The sequence below is a fragment of the Hylobates moloch genome, unplaced genomic scaffold (genome assembly GCF_009828535.3).
Source record: "Hylobates moloch isolate HMO894 unplaced genomic scaffold, HMol_V3 SCAFFOLD_10, whole genome shotgun sequence".
NCBI classification, from domain to species: domain Eukaryota; kingdom Metazoa; phylum Chordata; class Mammalia; order Primates; family Hylobatidae; genus Hylobates; species Hylobates moloch.
In genome coordinates, this window is record NW_026652285.1 from 50078294 (window position 1) to 50093992 (window position 15699).

General features: G+C 50.0%; 1 protein-coding gene across 1 annotated transcript; it reads left to right on the forward strand.

Moving 5' to 3' along the window:
- The first annotated feature begins 3300 nt into the window (after positions 1 to 3300).
- FOXB2 (forkhead box B2) lies at positions 3301 to 4599 on the forward strand. Its single transcript, XM_032162650.1, has one exon. It carries the CDS (start codon positions 3301 to 3303, stop codon positions 4597 to 4599), a length of 1299 nt encoding a protein of 432 aa, XP_032018541.1.
- The last annotated feature ends 11100 nt before the right edge of the window (positions 4600 to 15699 follow it).

Consider the following 15699-nt stretch of genomic DNA (forward strand, 5'->3'; position numbering starts at 1 on the left):
GCCAAGCACAACCTGAATGCGGAAGCGTGAGGCTCGGGGCGCTTCGCTCAGCCTTCGCGGCTGTTTTGTCCCAGGTTGCGTGGAACCTGGCTCGCCGAGGCCGAAGACACTGGCCAAGTCCCTGGCGTCCCCTGGTGCTGAACCCGAGGTTGTGGCGGCGGGTCTGCGGGCTGTAGCGAGCTCACCCAGTGAGCGCCTGGCTCATTTTTTGTGCTCAGGGTTCGTGTTATGCGCCCAGGATTTGTCCCGGGAGTCCCTGAAGGGCCCCTCCCCTCGATCTGTTCCCAGGAGCTGCAAGTGCCCAACGGGCACTGTCCCAGACCTGCTCCCCAAAAGGAGACTGCTGTTCCAGCAACCCGCGGAAGAGATGCTATCCGAGGTACCAACAAAAGATCGCTTTGCTCGAGCTGCGTGTGGGGTCGAACTCCGAAGAGCCCTTACGCGCGCGGCACGCAGAGCTCCTCAGCAGCGGCCTGACAGCGGTGCAGGAGACCCCAGGTTCCTGGGCTGGGACAGGGCTGTTGTCTCACGGTCTTGTTCCAAGGAAAAGGAGCCACCTGGCTCCAGCAGGCTCTTGTCAAACTGTGAGCGTCCTTGGAATTCTGTGGCTTCCTGAGGCCAAGAGGCTGTCCGCTGCTCGGCTCTCTAAAGTGTCTCAGCGGACAAAAATCCCGCAGAAACTCCTATGGCAGGAGGAACGCTTCCGGCACACAGTGAAAGAGGAAACATCTTCCTTTGAAAAGGCTTAGGACCAAGAAGCTGCTCTTTTCCCCGGGCCTTCTTGCAAGCTTCAGTCGTTAACATCTATTCTCAGACGTCTCTTGGCCTAACAAACTGGCCACATAGAGCTAGCCAGAAATCTAGCTCCTGACTAAAGATGGAAATTACGGGCCTGACTCGCTCACGGCACTCCTGCGACCTGGCTAAGCCACCCCACGGACAGACGTGCTCCCACCGTGCAGCTCACCAAAAGCCAGAAGCTGAAAACACCCGATCTGGTGTCGCCAAGGTTGCTAGTTAGGGGGCAGCCCCCCAAGCAGCTGGGCCGATGGCTTTCTTCGAGTTTAGGCGTGGGAAAACCGAGTGAGCCATAGTGTCCAAATGCTCCTTTCTCCTCAAATCGCCTAACGGGAAAGGACCCGTGAATTTCCAACTTCAGCTACCCTATTTTACAAATAATGAAACAGTCCCAGAGACGGAGAGTATACTTGTTTCTAAACTCTGCTTTTCCTCCCAGCCGAAGGGCAAAGGTAGCCAAAACGAGTATACAACTTCAGGTTCTCCCTGCAGTAAACTGGGGTTTCCTGCTGGGTGTTTGGATGAGTGCAGAGCAGGAACCTCCAAGCAGAAGGACCTCACGCCTGGGTTCATCCACCTCTCCCTCGCAGATCACACCAGGATCCTGTGGACTGATAATTTTTGCTTCCTATTTAATTATTTCCATTCCACCTCCTCTTCGCCCTGGCCCCACACCTCCGTGCTAAGAATAGCAAAGACTTCCTTCTAGCACACACAAGTGATGGGACCCTTGAACCCCCAACTCTTACTTCTGGCGCCAGCGCAGACATCGCCATCCCAGAGAAACCTCATCTTATCCAACTCACTCGCTCCAGGAAAGTGTGGTGGAGCCTCCATTCGCCAAGTCGTTTAGTGCCTATTCTATTAATTTCTTGGTTACTGTTCGTCTCACCATCTATACCGCGACGGTGGAGCTCAGATACTGTCTCCTGTCTCCCTGCACCTGGTGCCTCACATGCAGTTGGCGCGCAATAAAACTGAGATGAATTTGGCATTTGGTGAAAACACCCCATGCTTTCCTCCCCATGAGTTTTCCCCTCCAGCCCTCTGATCATTGGGGTTTCTTGCAGAGAAGAGGCCTTGAGGACATGATACTCTGAACTTGACCTGGAGTGGCTAGCCCAGGAAAAAGGGTTTGTAAGGAGAGAGAAGCTCAGAGCGAGTAGATGAAAACAGGGAAGGGTAAAAGGAAGGGGCGGAAGAGGGAGATGCCAGAGAGAAGAGAAGCAAGAAGGCAGTGTCCTGTCCCCCTCCACAGTGAGTGGTGGCCCGAGTGGGGCGCAGCTGTGGGAACTGCACCCGGAGCTGTGCCCCCTCCCGGCGAACAGCCTGCGCCACCCGCCGCACCGGGAGGTGGCTGGGGGCTGCCGAGCGAGTGGTGAACGCGATGGGTGGAGAGCGCCCGAAACGAGGTGGAAAAGGGGGCGGGGGCGAGGCACGGCGCCTTCTTGCCCCTTCTTCAGCTACAGACGCGGCGGCGGCGGCGGCTGAGTCCCTCAGCCTCGGTCATGTGATAGTCTCGAAGCGCTAGCTGCGGGGGTCTCGGCGTCTCGGGGACCATTACAAAACGCAGCCAGGAGAGCGCGTCGCTGCCACTGCCGCTGCCTCTCCTCCTCAAGACAAGCCCGGGAGAAAGGCGGCAGCTGCGGCGCGGACGGCTGAGCCTCCCCGGCCAGCACTCACCCAGCACTCGCAGACGCTCTCTCCAGCCCGCCGCTCGCTCCCAGAGTCCTGCGCTCCACACTCCTCAGCAGAACCTGCGGGCGCTGCCGCTTCAGAAACCACCAAACTTTTTTCTCCTCAGCGACCGCCTAGGGCTCCGCGTCTCTTCTAACCCCGGCGACGCTGAGAGCCTCGGAGAAAAGAGACGCGCGCTAGAAGCCAATCTTCTCTCTCCTTACTCTGATTTTCACTCCAGGAAAAGGAGAACTCCAGCGCGGTCTGGCTAAGTGCCTGGCCAGGGGGCTGCGTCCAGGGCACTGGAAGTCCTGCCGTCACTGGCCTCCAGGACAGCAGGCGCAAACTCAGATTTAAAGGGCCAGAGTCTCTACTGCCCAGACCTTCCTCCCAGCCAGCTTGGTCTGGGTTTCCCTCGGACCTAGAAAAAGCAAAGAGGCCGGGAGTAAACACGGCCCCTTGCCACTCTCCTCTGCAGCCAGCTCCAGCACTCAGTCTTTGGCCACCCGGAGGAAGACGCAGAGAAGGCGGCGGTAAACCTGGCGCACCCCGCCCGCTACTGTGCGCGCCAGTCGGCAACCGTCGCGGCCAGAAGTTGCCAGCTTCCGAGAGCTGAATAGGCCCAAAAGGCCGAGGTCGGAGACACCAAGCAATTCGGAGAAGGCCGGAGGGAGAAGCAGAGAGGGCCTGGAGGGCCAGAGGGCAAAGTGGCGGGACTGGAGGGGCCGAGTGGGAATTAGTGGGGGCAGCCAGGCCCCAGGAACGGAGTGCGGAGAGATTCTGTGGTCCAGTGCGGGCCGGAGGGCGGTAGAGGAGCCAGGGGCGATGCCGCGGCCGGGGAAGAGCTCGTACAGCGACCAAAAACCGCCCTACTCTTACATCTCGCTGACCGCCATGGCAATCCAGCACTCGGCCGAGAAAATGCTGCCGCTGAGCGACATCTACAAGTTCATCATGGAGCGCTTCCCCTACTACCGCGAGCACACACAGCGCTGGCAGAACAGCCTGCGCCACAACCTCTCCTTCAACGACTGCTTCATCAAGATTCCGCGGAGGCCCGACCAGCCTGGCAAGGGTAGCTTCTGGGCGCTGCACCCCGACTGCGGGGACATGTTCGAGAACGGCAGCTTCCTGCGGCGTCGCAAGCGCTTCAAGGTGCTGCGCGCCGACCATACACACCTGCACGCCGGAAGCACCAAGGGCGCGCCGGGCGCCGGTCCGGGAGGGCACCTTCACCCCCATCACCACCACCACTCCCACCACCACCATCATCACCACGCTGCCGCACACCACCACCATCACCACCACCCACCCCAGCCGCCGCCTCCGCCGCCCCCGCCGCCGCCGCACATGGTACACTATTTCCACCAGCAACCGCCTACTGCTCCGCAGCCGCCCCCGCACCTCCCGTCACAGCCCCTGCAGCAACCGCCCCAGCAGTCGCAGCCTCAGCAGCCGTCTCACCCCGGCAAGATGCAGGAGGCCGCGGCCGTGGCGGCGGCGGCGGCGGCGGCCGCGGCAGCCGCAGTGGGCAGCGTGGGACGCCTGTCTCAGTTCCCACCCTACGGGCTGGGCTCGGCCGCCGCCGCTGCCGCCGCGGCCGCGGCGTCCACATCAGGCTTCAAGCACCCCTTTGCCATTGAGAACATTATTGGCCGGGACTACAAGGGCGTGCTGCAGGCTGGAGGGCTGCCCTTGGCGTCCGTCATGCACCACCTGGGCTACCCCGTGCCCAGCCAGCTTGGCAACGTCGTCAGCTCCGTGTGGCCGCACGTTGGCGTCATGGATTCGGTGGCCGCCGCCGCGGCCGCCGCAGCCGCAGCCGGAGTCCCTGTAGGCCCGGAGTATGGGGCCTTTGGGGTCCCGGTCAAGGCCCTGTGCCACTCGGCAAGCCAGAGCCTGCCTGCCGTGCCGGTGCCCATCAAGCCCACGCCTGCGCTGCCGCCCGTGTCCGCGCTGCAGCCGGGGCTCACTGTCCCCGCGGCTTCGCAGCAGCCTCCGGCGCCATCCACCGTGTGCTCCGCGGCCGCGGCCTCGCCCGTTGCCTCTCTGCTGGAGCCCACAGCCCCTACCGCGGCCGAGAGCAAGGGCAGCTCCTTGCACTCCGTGCTAGTGCACTCCTAGGGGACCCGGCGGGCGGGGGGAGACCAGCGCGGTGAGAGACGCCCGGCCCGGAACCGCGCAAACCACCCGACGGGGAGAGGGCGCCCTGGCCAGGCCGGGCAGAGCTGGCGAGTCTCAGCCTTTGCTGGAACGGAAGGTATTTAAATAGACGAACAACCCCGAAAAGTGGATTCTCCAGTGGTCTGAATAAATATAAACCTCCTGGTGTCTGTGTTTATACTATGTTGTACAATCAGACTAATGAAAGCCAATTTTCAGGTAAGAGTTTCTATTGTAATTAATATAAATCGGTAAGTTATGGGGGGGAGGGAACGAAGGAGGTTAGGAAAGCCTCATTCGCTGGTAAATTGGAAGTCGATTCCGACCCTTATTCCTGGGAGCAGAAGCTGGCAGAGCTAAACCTCCCGCGAAGAATCTAACAGAGAGTGACGCTGAAACGGATCTCAGCCACCACGTTTCTCTCTGCTGGTCGCATCCTCGGCGGTCGCCTCTCGTGAACATTCAAGACAAAACTGCCGCCAGCTAAGGAAATCTCGTTTTATTTGAGAAGGAAAAGAGGAAGCGTTTGATACCGTTATTTTCCTGGTCAGCTAAATGGGCAAGGAAACGGTGTCATGAATAAAGTTGCTTTGGAGGGGGAAGGGGAGGAGAGGAGGCAGCGGGAACCCCACGAAATACCTTTGGGAAACAGCTAAGGTTCTTGGCTCCGACCCGGGGGTCAAGAAGGATAGGAGGAACCGCTAGAGCAATTAGTTTGCACAAAAGAGAATGCAGCTTAAAGTGTAAATCCCCAAATTCCAAAAGTTGGGAAACACAACCAAAGGGAGACAATACAGGCGACTTTCCACCTGCAACTCGTTTGTGTATCAGTCGGATGAGAGCCCAAGAATAATGTGAATTCCCACGATCCTTTCTATTTGGAATTTTAAGGAAACGAATCACTTGTATAGCGAGATTTTGTTCCCCTCACTTATGAATGCAGGGAAAACTCGGCACATCACTCGACAAAATTGCTCTTAACGCTTGCAGAAACGTTCCATGGCTGTTCCCTTCCAGTCTCCTCGGACGGAAGCAAGGGGACTACCTCGTCACCTTTGCACGCTGCGGCTGTTTTGGTATTCCGTATGCTGTTTGGGCGCTTATGTCTTTCAGGCGAATTAATTCTTCAGTTTCAATTCGTGAATGGGAAAGAAACTTGCCTTGTCGCTGTTGCCCTTCCCCCCTCTTGAGCCCCAGGGAATAGCACTTTACTCGCGACACGATTTTGGGAATGGAGGGAGGCAGAGTGGGGAGAAATCCGCTTTGCCCTTTGGCTCTAAGTCACCTCCGCCTCGTGTCCGCGCTGCGTTCGGGTTGTGACTTTGTTTATGTCTGCTGGTGTTGTACGCGGTGTTCTCTATTAAAGCTTCTCTCTGGATATCTATGCTGGCCCCGTGTGAAGTTGTTTCAATTCTCCAAGGATGAGGCCGTGGTTTGAGTGCCCACCAGTTAGGTTAGGGCACTTTGCAAATCTTTCCCCTCCCTCTTATTTCTTAACTTCAGAACTTCAAAGGGGTGAGTACAAGGGCGAGCCACCAGTAAGCACCGATTTCCTCCATTGCTCCTTTCAGCCTTTGGCACAATCATCTCTTTTACTATCTATTAGTAGTAGTAGTAGTATTTCACAGACGAGATCCCATTATGTTTACCAGGCTGGTCTCGAACTTCCGAGCTCAAACAATCCTCCCATCTGGGTCTCCCAAAGTGCTACGATTACAGGTGTGAGCCATCACGCCCGGCCACCACCTATTTTTAATATACCCGTTTCCTAATTGAACTTAAGTTCACCACCATGGTAGAGACTGAATTAGCAAAAACCCGCAACAGTGCGTTTTTCCTGTCACCACTATCCGTCACCTCTCTCCCATTTTGAGGTCCTCGACTACCGTCTAAGGCCAGGAACTCGGTGCCAGCGAGATGGGTGCCCGACGGCGCCCCCTTAAGTCTGCGGTGCTGGACGGAGGCAGCACGGTTGGCGCCGGGACACTGCCGCTGCCGCATCAACTAGGCAAGCGCGCCCAGCCACTGCCGCCTAGAAGACCTGTTGCGCGCTGGCACCGCGCCTCGCGGGAGGCCGCAGCCTGGGCCCTGGGCCCGCAGAGTTCTTGGTGGGTGAAAGTCGGCGGCCACGCTGCTCGAGCTGCGGGAAGGGAACCGGTGGGCAGCCGCAGCTGCAGAGCTGCTCTGGGAGTGGGCCAGGCGGCCCCGGCCGGGTGCGGCGCCTCCGCTGGGGCCTGGGAAGCCGCGGCCCGGCCTCCGCCCTCCACTCTTTAGCACAGGTCTACTTTGAACCAGCTTCCGTATGCCCAGCCGGGCAAACGAAAGTCACCTCTGACCTTTCATCAGAATAAAATAAAAAGCCAAAAGACGACCCATACACAGAATGACAATGGCAGGGACAGGAATGGGGAGGAAGTTAGGTTACATCTTAAAACTAGGTGTTTCCACGAATCCCTTATTTACAAATCCCATTGCGGCGTGCCTCAAAGTTTTGACTTCGCCTGGGAGGCACTTCTCAGCCAGAAGTTTTGTTTTGGGGGCTCGAACAATTCGGGAGTATATCCCATTCTTCCAGCTTGAGACTGCCAGGTTTCCTGTGAGGTTTTCCTGTTATTCTGGGACTATTGAAAGAGAAAAGAAAGAAGGCGGAGGGGACCCTGACACGGGAGTTATAAATCTGGGGGAACTTTGGGGGTCTGGCTTCTCTGTCCATCTCCAGGTGAGTCTGAAGACCCGGCCCCTAACCTAGTTTAGCAGCAGCAAGTTACCCGGCCAGAAGAAGGGCCTGGGATCCCAAGGGTTTCTTCAAAGCACCTCCTCTTTCTTTCTCACCTTCCTGAAAGGCCCAGTGTGCTTTTTAGGGGTGCCCTCGGTCCTGCTTTCAGGAGAGAGGTGAGGCCCAAAGCGACCTGCGGCGCCAGGTGGGCTGGCTCAAGGGTCAACCTCTCCAGAAAGAGAGGAAGCTGTGGGCCATGAAGCCTCCCGGCACCCAGCCCCTGCCGTGGAACCCCCTCCTGCATCAGTGAGGTAAACACAATGGTTTGGTTCGGTTTTCACAGTAAGGAGAGAAAGAGCAGAGATGAGGAGGCACAGTTTTCATCCAGAAGAGAACCTTGGTTCACAAGGGAAGCTGTGCACGAAGTGGAGACTGGAGAACGAGGGGGGAGGGGGGATTCGTGTAAATAAGGGGGCGGGGCTTTTCTGCCAAGGCCCTGATCCCAAGGGAGACCCCTATTAAAGCCCTGGACACCGCCCTGAAGACCCTTCTTCACTAAGATGGCGCCTGTCGTTGAACCCTAACTGTACTGTGAGGGCTTCATCCCCAGTAGCACCTACTACCGGCTTTGCCAAGCCAGGAACCTAGCAAGGAAGAGTCTTGACAGGCTTTTGGGATACCAGGACTGGGAGACCCCCCAGGCTCAGGCTCACTGCTGTCGACAGAATCGTGTCTATATACCCAAGTGCCAAAACACATCCACTCAAAGACATCGGAGCCAGGTTTGGTGCTTATTTTAAACATGCTAATGGGGGTCCAACCATTGACAAAGTACTGGTTTGGCAATAATGGAAGTTTATAGACAACCACTAAAACTTGTATAAGAGGAATAATAAATTAATGGTCATATTTTGGTAACCCTCTCAACATGAAATCATGCTCCTAGTTTCCACGATGATAGAAAAGGCTGTAGTTGTTTAGCCTGTATCCCACTTAAGTGAACCCTGAGAAAGACGAAGAGAAGCAATGAGGAAGGAGGGTGGTGTTGATATTCTTAAAATAAAAGTAGAAAGAAAACAACTTGGAATGAACCACTTGATTATATTTTGGAGGGAAGTTGAGAACAGAGTTAAGGGCCAAGGTTAGGATGAAGCTACCTTAGCTATCATCCCAAGGAGAACAGGCCCTCCCACAAGGGACGGGACTGGCACAGTTGGCATCTGGCACTTAGGAAGCCTGTCAGAAAGGCTGGCTTGTGGTCAATTATCTCCTTAAGTAGACTGGCATTAGTCCAGCCAGGGAGGAGGACTAGTTGCATCCATAGGAATCAGAGCCAGTTAGCTGGAAGTGGCACTGCTGAATTCCAAGCATCTTTGCATTGAGCAGTTTAGAAGGCTGATCAACACACCTCCTCCTGGGATTCAAAGGTGACATTTGCCTGCTTGGCACTAGTACAGGAAGACTCCAGCTGAGTGTGGAAATAGAGTGCCTTAGGAGAAGCAACATTGATCATTAAAGCCACTGATTCTCCTTAAATTCTATTCATCTGACAAAATTGCCATTTTCATTCCATTTCATTCCAATGCCATTTCATTTTTCATTGTACCTAACTACGAAATGGGAAGAAAGGACAGCCTGGGGACATGTTCAGGCTTGGATGATGTGGCAAGGGCTTGAAGAGGTATTTGTGTTAACCAGATTGTGTGTCTGTGATTCTCTGTGGGGGTGCAAGAGCAGGGTGGAGTTAGCGTTGAAAATGGAAAACTAAAGAAATAGTTGCAAAAGCCGGGGATAACCTAACCTCTTTTGGGGTTTAAAAGCAGAGTGGCGATCCAAGTGTAGCTGGGAAGACCTTGAATTCCAGAGGACAAAAACAATTTCTTCAAGTCCAGCGTTCCCCATTTTGCTCATTCTAAGTATTTACATTAACTTTATCTTTCAAAGTTGAAAAGCTACCTTATATCCTTTGGGGGAGATTAAAGAGATCTGCTTGGGATTTTAATTCAGTCTTAAACCATTGTTTAAATGGTATGAGTCTGGCAAAACTCCAGCTACACTCTGTCCCAAGCACTTTTCCCCTTTAACTATCCCCTGTGTGTTTTAAGGAAAATTCAAGCCACATGTTTCTCTTTCCCACTTGCATCCAAATGTAGTTTTACTGAATTTTAGCACAGTCCATGAAATTCAAATTCACAGTTTTAAGCCATAATATATTCATATGATCTATACTCAGTCACATGATATGCCCATATATTATTAAGCAGAAAATAAAGCATCTGAGAACTACAGTTATATGATTATAGTAACATTTCTTTAGACTGAAGAGCCATGCTGGATGCCACATTAAAAAGATATTACAAAATTATCAAAAACTTTTTAAAAGCTAACATAGTGATTCATGAAAACATTTCAAAAGAATATTGGAAGGAAGTTCTTTTTGTATTTCATTTAATCCAAACAGTTCTTTCCTGCCACAAGGAACAGTGTCTTTTGTATACCTGAGATATCCCAGCTTTGCTCATAAGTCATGGACCTCATAACTCCAGCATCATTTTTAAAAGGAGTTAAAATTTGCTATCCGATCTGAGACACTGCCAGTCCTGCCAATACCTTCCTGGACAACATGTTTCTACTGTTACTGCAGAAGGATACCTGGGAAGAAAGGAGCTAGGGAGCTGAGGTCCAGGACCAGCTAAACTAGATTTATTCCAGAAAGGTTTCACAAAGCTGAAACACTCAAATAAAAAAAGGAAGGAAAGAGGGAAGGAGGGAGAGGCAGAAGTGTGCATCCAATACTAATGAAGCAAAAATAAAATTAAATTACAATTTTCTTTCTTTCTTTCTTTCTTTCTTTTTTTTTTTTTTTTTTTTTTTTTTTGAGATGTAGTCTTGCTCTGTCGCCCAGGCTGGAGTGCAGTGGCGTGATCTTGGCCCACTGCAAGCTCTGCCTCCTGGGTTCACGCCATTCTCCTGCCTCAGCCTCCCAAGTAGCTAGGACTACAGGTGTCCGCCACCATGCCCAGGTAATTTTTTTGTATTTTTAGTAGAGATGGGGTTTCACCGTGTTAGCCAGGATGGTCTCGATCTCCTGACCTCGTGGTCCTCCCTCCTCGGCCTCCCAAAGTGCTGGGATTACAGGCGTGAGCCACCGCGCCCGGCCTTAATTACAATTTTCTAACCTAATGCCATTGTTTTGGTTTTCTCTTAGGAAGCTATAGATCAATTATTTTAATGTATATGACTATATCTATGACACTAAAGAGAGTAAACTATGTAACTCTCAGCCTCATTTATTGCCTAAAAAGATGAGGCTTTAGTCTGCCTAAGAATTCATCAGGATGAGGATTTTGTAACATTAACTTTGTTGTAATTTATTTTATAGGAATTAACCTAAATCGCCATAGGGAAATGTTAAAATAAATTATGCTATTTGCATACTATGGAATATCATGCAGTCATTATAAGTAATGTTTATGAAAATTTACTCCTAGTAGAAAATGATTATGAAAAAAAAAAAGGCCAGGCACAGTGGCTCACACCTGTAATCCCAGCACTTTGGGAGGCCGAAGGGGGCGGATCACCAGGTCAGGAGATCGAGACCATCCTGACCAACATGGTGAAACCCCATCTCTACTAAAATACAAAAAAATTAGCCAGGCATGGTGGCACACACCCGTAGTCTCAGCTACTCGGGAGGCTGAGGCAGGGGAATCACTTGAACCCAGGAGGTGGAGGTTGCAGTGAGCCAAGATCGTGCCACTGCACTCTAGCCTGGTGACAGAGCAAGACTCTATTAAAAAAAAAAAAAGATTATGAAATCCTATTGAGGAAAAACTATTTAATAGATGCAGTATGGTCTCAACCCCGTAACATACATTGAAAAGATACTAAAGAGCACTACACCAAATATTAACAGTAATGTCTTTAGGTTGGTGAAATGTCATTTTTTGTGTGTTTTGCATATGTTCTAGATTGTTTTACATTATCTGCACCAATTAGGTTTTATTTTAATAATTAGGAAAATAATTAGTCAAAAATCTATTCAGTCAATATAGCTGGTATTTTAACAAAATGTGGATCTTTTGTTAAGTTTTTAATTTTAATTTTTTTTTTTTTTTTTGAGACAGAGTTTCACTCTGTTGCCCAGGCTGGAGTGCAGAGGCACGATCTCAGCTCACTGCAACCTCTGCCTCCTGGGTTCAAGCAATTCTCCTGCTTCAGCCTCCCAAGTAGCTGGGATTACAGGTGCCCACCACTACGCCTGGCTAATTTTTATATTTTAGTAGAGACGGGGTTTCACCATGTTGGCCAGGCTGGTCTTGAACTCCTGACCTCAGATGATCCACCCACCTCGGCCTCCCAAAATGCTGGGATTACAGGCATGAGCCACCTCACCCAGCAGATCATTTTAAAATAGTAGTTTAAGTCTAGGGGGATGGGTGAAGAGCTGACTGATTGAAATATAAAACCAAACAGCAGCAAAGACACATGGAACCCTGCACAGCTTGCTATCTTCCCGCTGTGCCTCGGACCAGAGCCCCCACTGCAGCAGGCCCTTCAGGAAGAAAATTAGGCTACCACTTTACTTCAGGAATTTTCTGAGAATCACTGTGCGATAGAGCTGGAATGAAGAAATGTTAAGGGGTTAAAATCGAGCTCCAGGAGAGAAAGACCAATTTTGTCTGTCCTTTGTTTTTGTTCTATCCGGGTCCCCAGCCAATTGGATAGTGCCCACCCACACTGAGGATGGGTCTTCCCTACTTCATCTACTCAGATTCACATGCCAATCTCCTCTGGAGACACCCTCACAGACACACCCTAAATTAATGCTTTAGCAGTCTCTCGGTATTTATCACCTAATCCACTCAAGTAGACACCTAAAATTAACTACCACAGCACAGAACTTCTCAACGTGTGGTCTGGGTTCCAGCAACATCAGCCTCACGTGAGTGCTTGCTAGAAGGGCACACAGTCTCAGGCACCACTTGACATCTGCCGAGTCAGAGTCTTTGCTGGTGAGGCCCCAAAATGGCTTGGGGCTTGCTGAAGAGTAAAATTCACATTTTTTAAATTACTTCTTCTACTGGCTTCCTCTCTTTTCACCTTTTGTGTTTCATGAATTTTTAGTAGCCTTAAACCCTTTTTGAAATTAAGAAGATAATTGACACAAAATTCTACATTCTACCAGGTTAGGCATTTCCTTCCAAATGAAAAACAATACACAGTTATCCAAAATAGTACTGTAATTTTTATTAATTCTAGCTGGCAACTCTTTTTGTGGAATGGCAAGGTTTTCAAGGGGAAAAGTTTTAGATACTAGTTCTATTACTTTGATTAAACCTGTATTGTGTCTTCCCTATCTATGCCAAAATTGTTTGTTTTTAAAAAAAAAAATTCAAAAAACCTACAGCTACTCACAATTATTGCATGTTTCAGAAGGATGAACATCTCCCAACTTTTATGCCAGAAGCCTGATAACTTATTGAAAATAGTCACAGATAATTGAGATATAGATTTTCAAATAAGTTTCAATGGAGAACTAAAACTGTTGAAATTATAAGACAGAATTTCTAACCCAAAGGAAAAAGAGAATCAAAGTAAAACTAAATATACCCTGCTTTGGACAGGCACAGTGGCTCACACCTGTAATCCCAGCACTTTGGGAGGCCAAGGTAGGCAGGTCACCTGAGGTCAGGAGTTCGAGACCAGCCTGGCCAACATGGTAAAACCCCATCTCTACTAAAAATACAAAAATTAGCCGGGTGTGGTGGTGGGTGCCTGTAATCTCAGCTACTTGGGAGCCTGAGGCAGGAGAATCACTTGAATCCGTGAGGCAGAGGTTGCAGTGAGCTGAAACTGCGCCATTTTACTCCAGCCTGGGCAACAAGAACAAAACTCCGTCTCAAAAAAATAAAAAATAAAAAAATATATTAAAAATCCTGCTTTACTAGCTTGAAATACAAAATAGATCTTCTTTCTTTCTTTCCTTCCTTCCTTCCTTCCTTCCTTCCTTCCTTCTTTCTTTCTCTTTTTTTTTTTTTTGTCTGAGTTTCACTCTTGTTGCCCAGGCTGGAGTGCAATGGCATGATCTCGGCTCACTGCAACCTCCGCCTCCCGGGTTCAAGCAATTCTCCTGCCTCGGCCTCCCGAGTAGCTGGGATTATAGGCCTGTGCCACCACGCCCTTCCAATTTTGTATTTCTAGTAGAGATGGGGTTTCTCCATGTTGGTCAGGCTGGTCTCGAATCCCCAACCTCAGGTGATCTGCCCGCCTCAGCCTTCCTAAGTGCTGGGATTACAGGTGTGAGCCTTGGAGCCCGGCCTGATCATATTTCTTTAATATACAAAAAAGTTGCTTTCTCATTCCAGTTACTCCTAGAAATTTCTTCCTTGTCAGAGAACTTTTAAAGAAAAATTGAGGTCTATTAGATCTACTAACATTGCCTTTCAAATTTTAAGTGCATATGAATCACCTGGAGAGGTTTTAAAACAGTGTTTTGGGCCCCACCTTCAAAGACTGACTCAGCAGATGTGGAGTGGTGCCTGAGACTGTGCCCTTCTAGCAAGCACTCAGGTGAGGCTGATGTTCCTGGAACCCAGACCACGCTTTGAGAAGTTCTGTGCTGTGATGGCTAATTTCAGGTGTCCACTTGACTGGATTAGGAAATAAATACTGACAGGCCTGGTAAAGCATGATTTTGAGGTGTGTCTATAAAGGTGTCTCCAGAGGAGACTGGCGTGTGAGTCTGAGTGGACTAAGTGGGGAAGACCCACCCTCGATGTGGGCGGGCACCATCCAATTGGCTGGGAACCCAGATAGAACAAAAACGTATCTATCTATGGTAGGTCAATGACAACTGCAGCCTCAGATTTTCACTTTTCCCTGCATTCTTGCCCCCTACAATGTCACTTTGTAGATCTTCACATCCAGAGGTGATTATTTTCTCCCCACCCTTGACCTGTGCCAGTCTTGTTACTTGCAGCTCAGCCAATAGAATGAGGAAGAGGTTACAGTGTGCTAGTTCTGAAGCTATGTTTCAAGAATCTTGCATGCTTCTGTTTCCTCCCTTAGGTGCCTGCCACTGCCACAAAGACATAAGGATGAGTGACCACGTGGAGCAGAGTTTGGGTCATCCCGAACTCTTCTTTGCCAGGGGCAAAGAAGGTGTAGAGGTCTTGTTTCTGCTACTTACCTATGTCTTATAGCTCTAGCTCTCACAGAGTTGGTCCAACATACGGATCATCTCAGTGTCTAAAGCATACTGTCATTTACCCATAAATAAACCAGTGCAAGTAGCAAATGTCAGTGCCTTGAAGATTTGAGTTTACCTTTAAAGCCATAGTCATAAAGTCAAGGCTTCTTCCTTCCTTGCCATAGTCATAAAGTCAAGCCTCCTTCCTTCCTTCCTTCCTTCCTTCCTTCCTTCCTTCCTTCCTTCCTCCTTCCTTCCTTCCTTCCTTCCTTCCTTCCTTCCTTCCTTCCTTCCTTCCTTCCCTCTTCCCCTCCCTCCCTCACTTCCCTCCTTCCTTCCTTTCTTCTTTTGAGACAGAGTCTTTCTCTGTCTCCCAGGCTGGAGTACAGTGGCGCAATCTCGGCTCAGAGCAACCTCTGCCTCCCAGGTTCAAATTATTCTCCTGCCTCAGCCTCCCAAGTAGCTGGGATTACATGTGTATGCCACCATGCCTGGCTAATTTTTGTATTTTCAGTAGAGATGGGGTTTCACCATGTTGGCCAAGCTGGTCTTGAACTCCTGGCCTCAAGTGATCTGCCCACCTCCACCTCCCAAAGTGCTGGGATTACAGGTGTGACCCACCATGCCCAGCCAAAGTCAAATATTTATCATTTCTATTTAAAAAATCCTTGTGTCATCCTTCTACCAAGAATTTCTGACTGGTTCTTTTTCATTATCCACCCTAATCTCACAGGTTTTGTGGCCCTGGTGCTCTCGTTTGACTGTTTGATCTTCCCTTTCCTTTTCAGCTGCTAAGTTTGCCCGTCACCCTATTTCCCTTCAACTTCTGCTAACTCCTGATTAAGGGCAGTTTAATTCTCTCTCTTTTCCTGTAATTCCTTAAGACCTTAACATTGGGACTTCACCTCTACAATGAAAGCACTCCATTTTCCTAAAAAAGATAGCTCTTTTTATAAGAGAAACTGAAGTTTTCACCACTGAAATTACATTTGAAATTATAACTGTAAACACATATCCATTCCAATGCATTTATTTATTTATTTATTTATTTATTTATTTATTTATTTATTTATTATTTATTTATTTATTTATTTATTTATTTATTTATTTATTTATTTATTTTGAGGCGGAGTCTCACTTTGTTGCCCAGGCC

Coding starts and splice junctions, on each gene's coding strand:
- FOXB2 (XM_032162650.1), top strand. CDS start 3,301: ATGCCGCGGCCGGGGAAGAGCTCGTACAGCGACCAAAAACCGCCCTAC.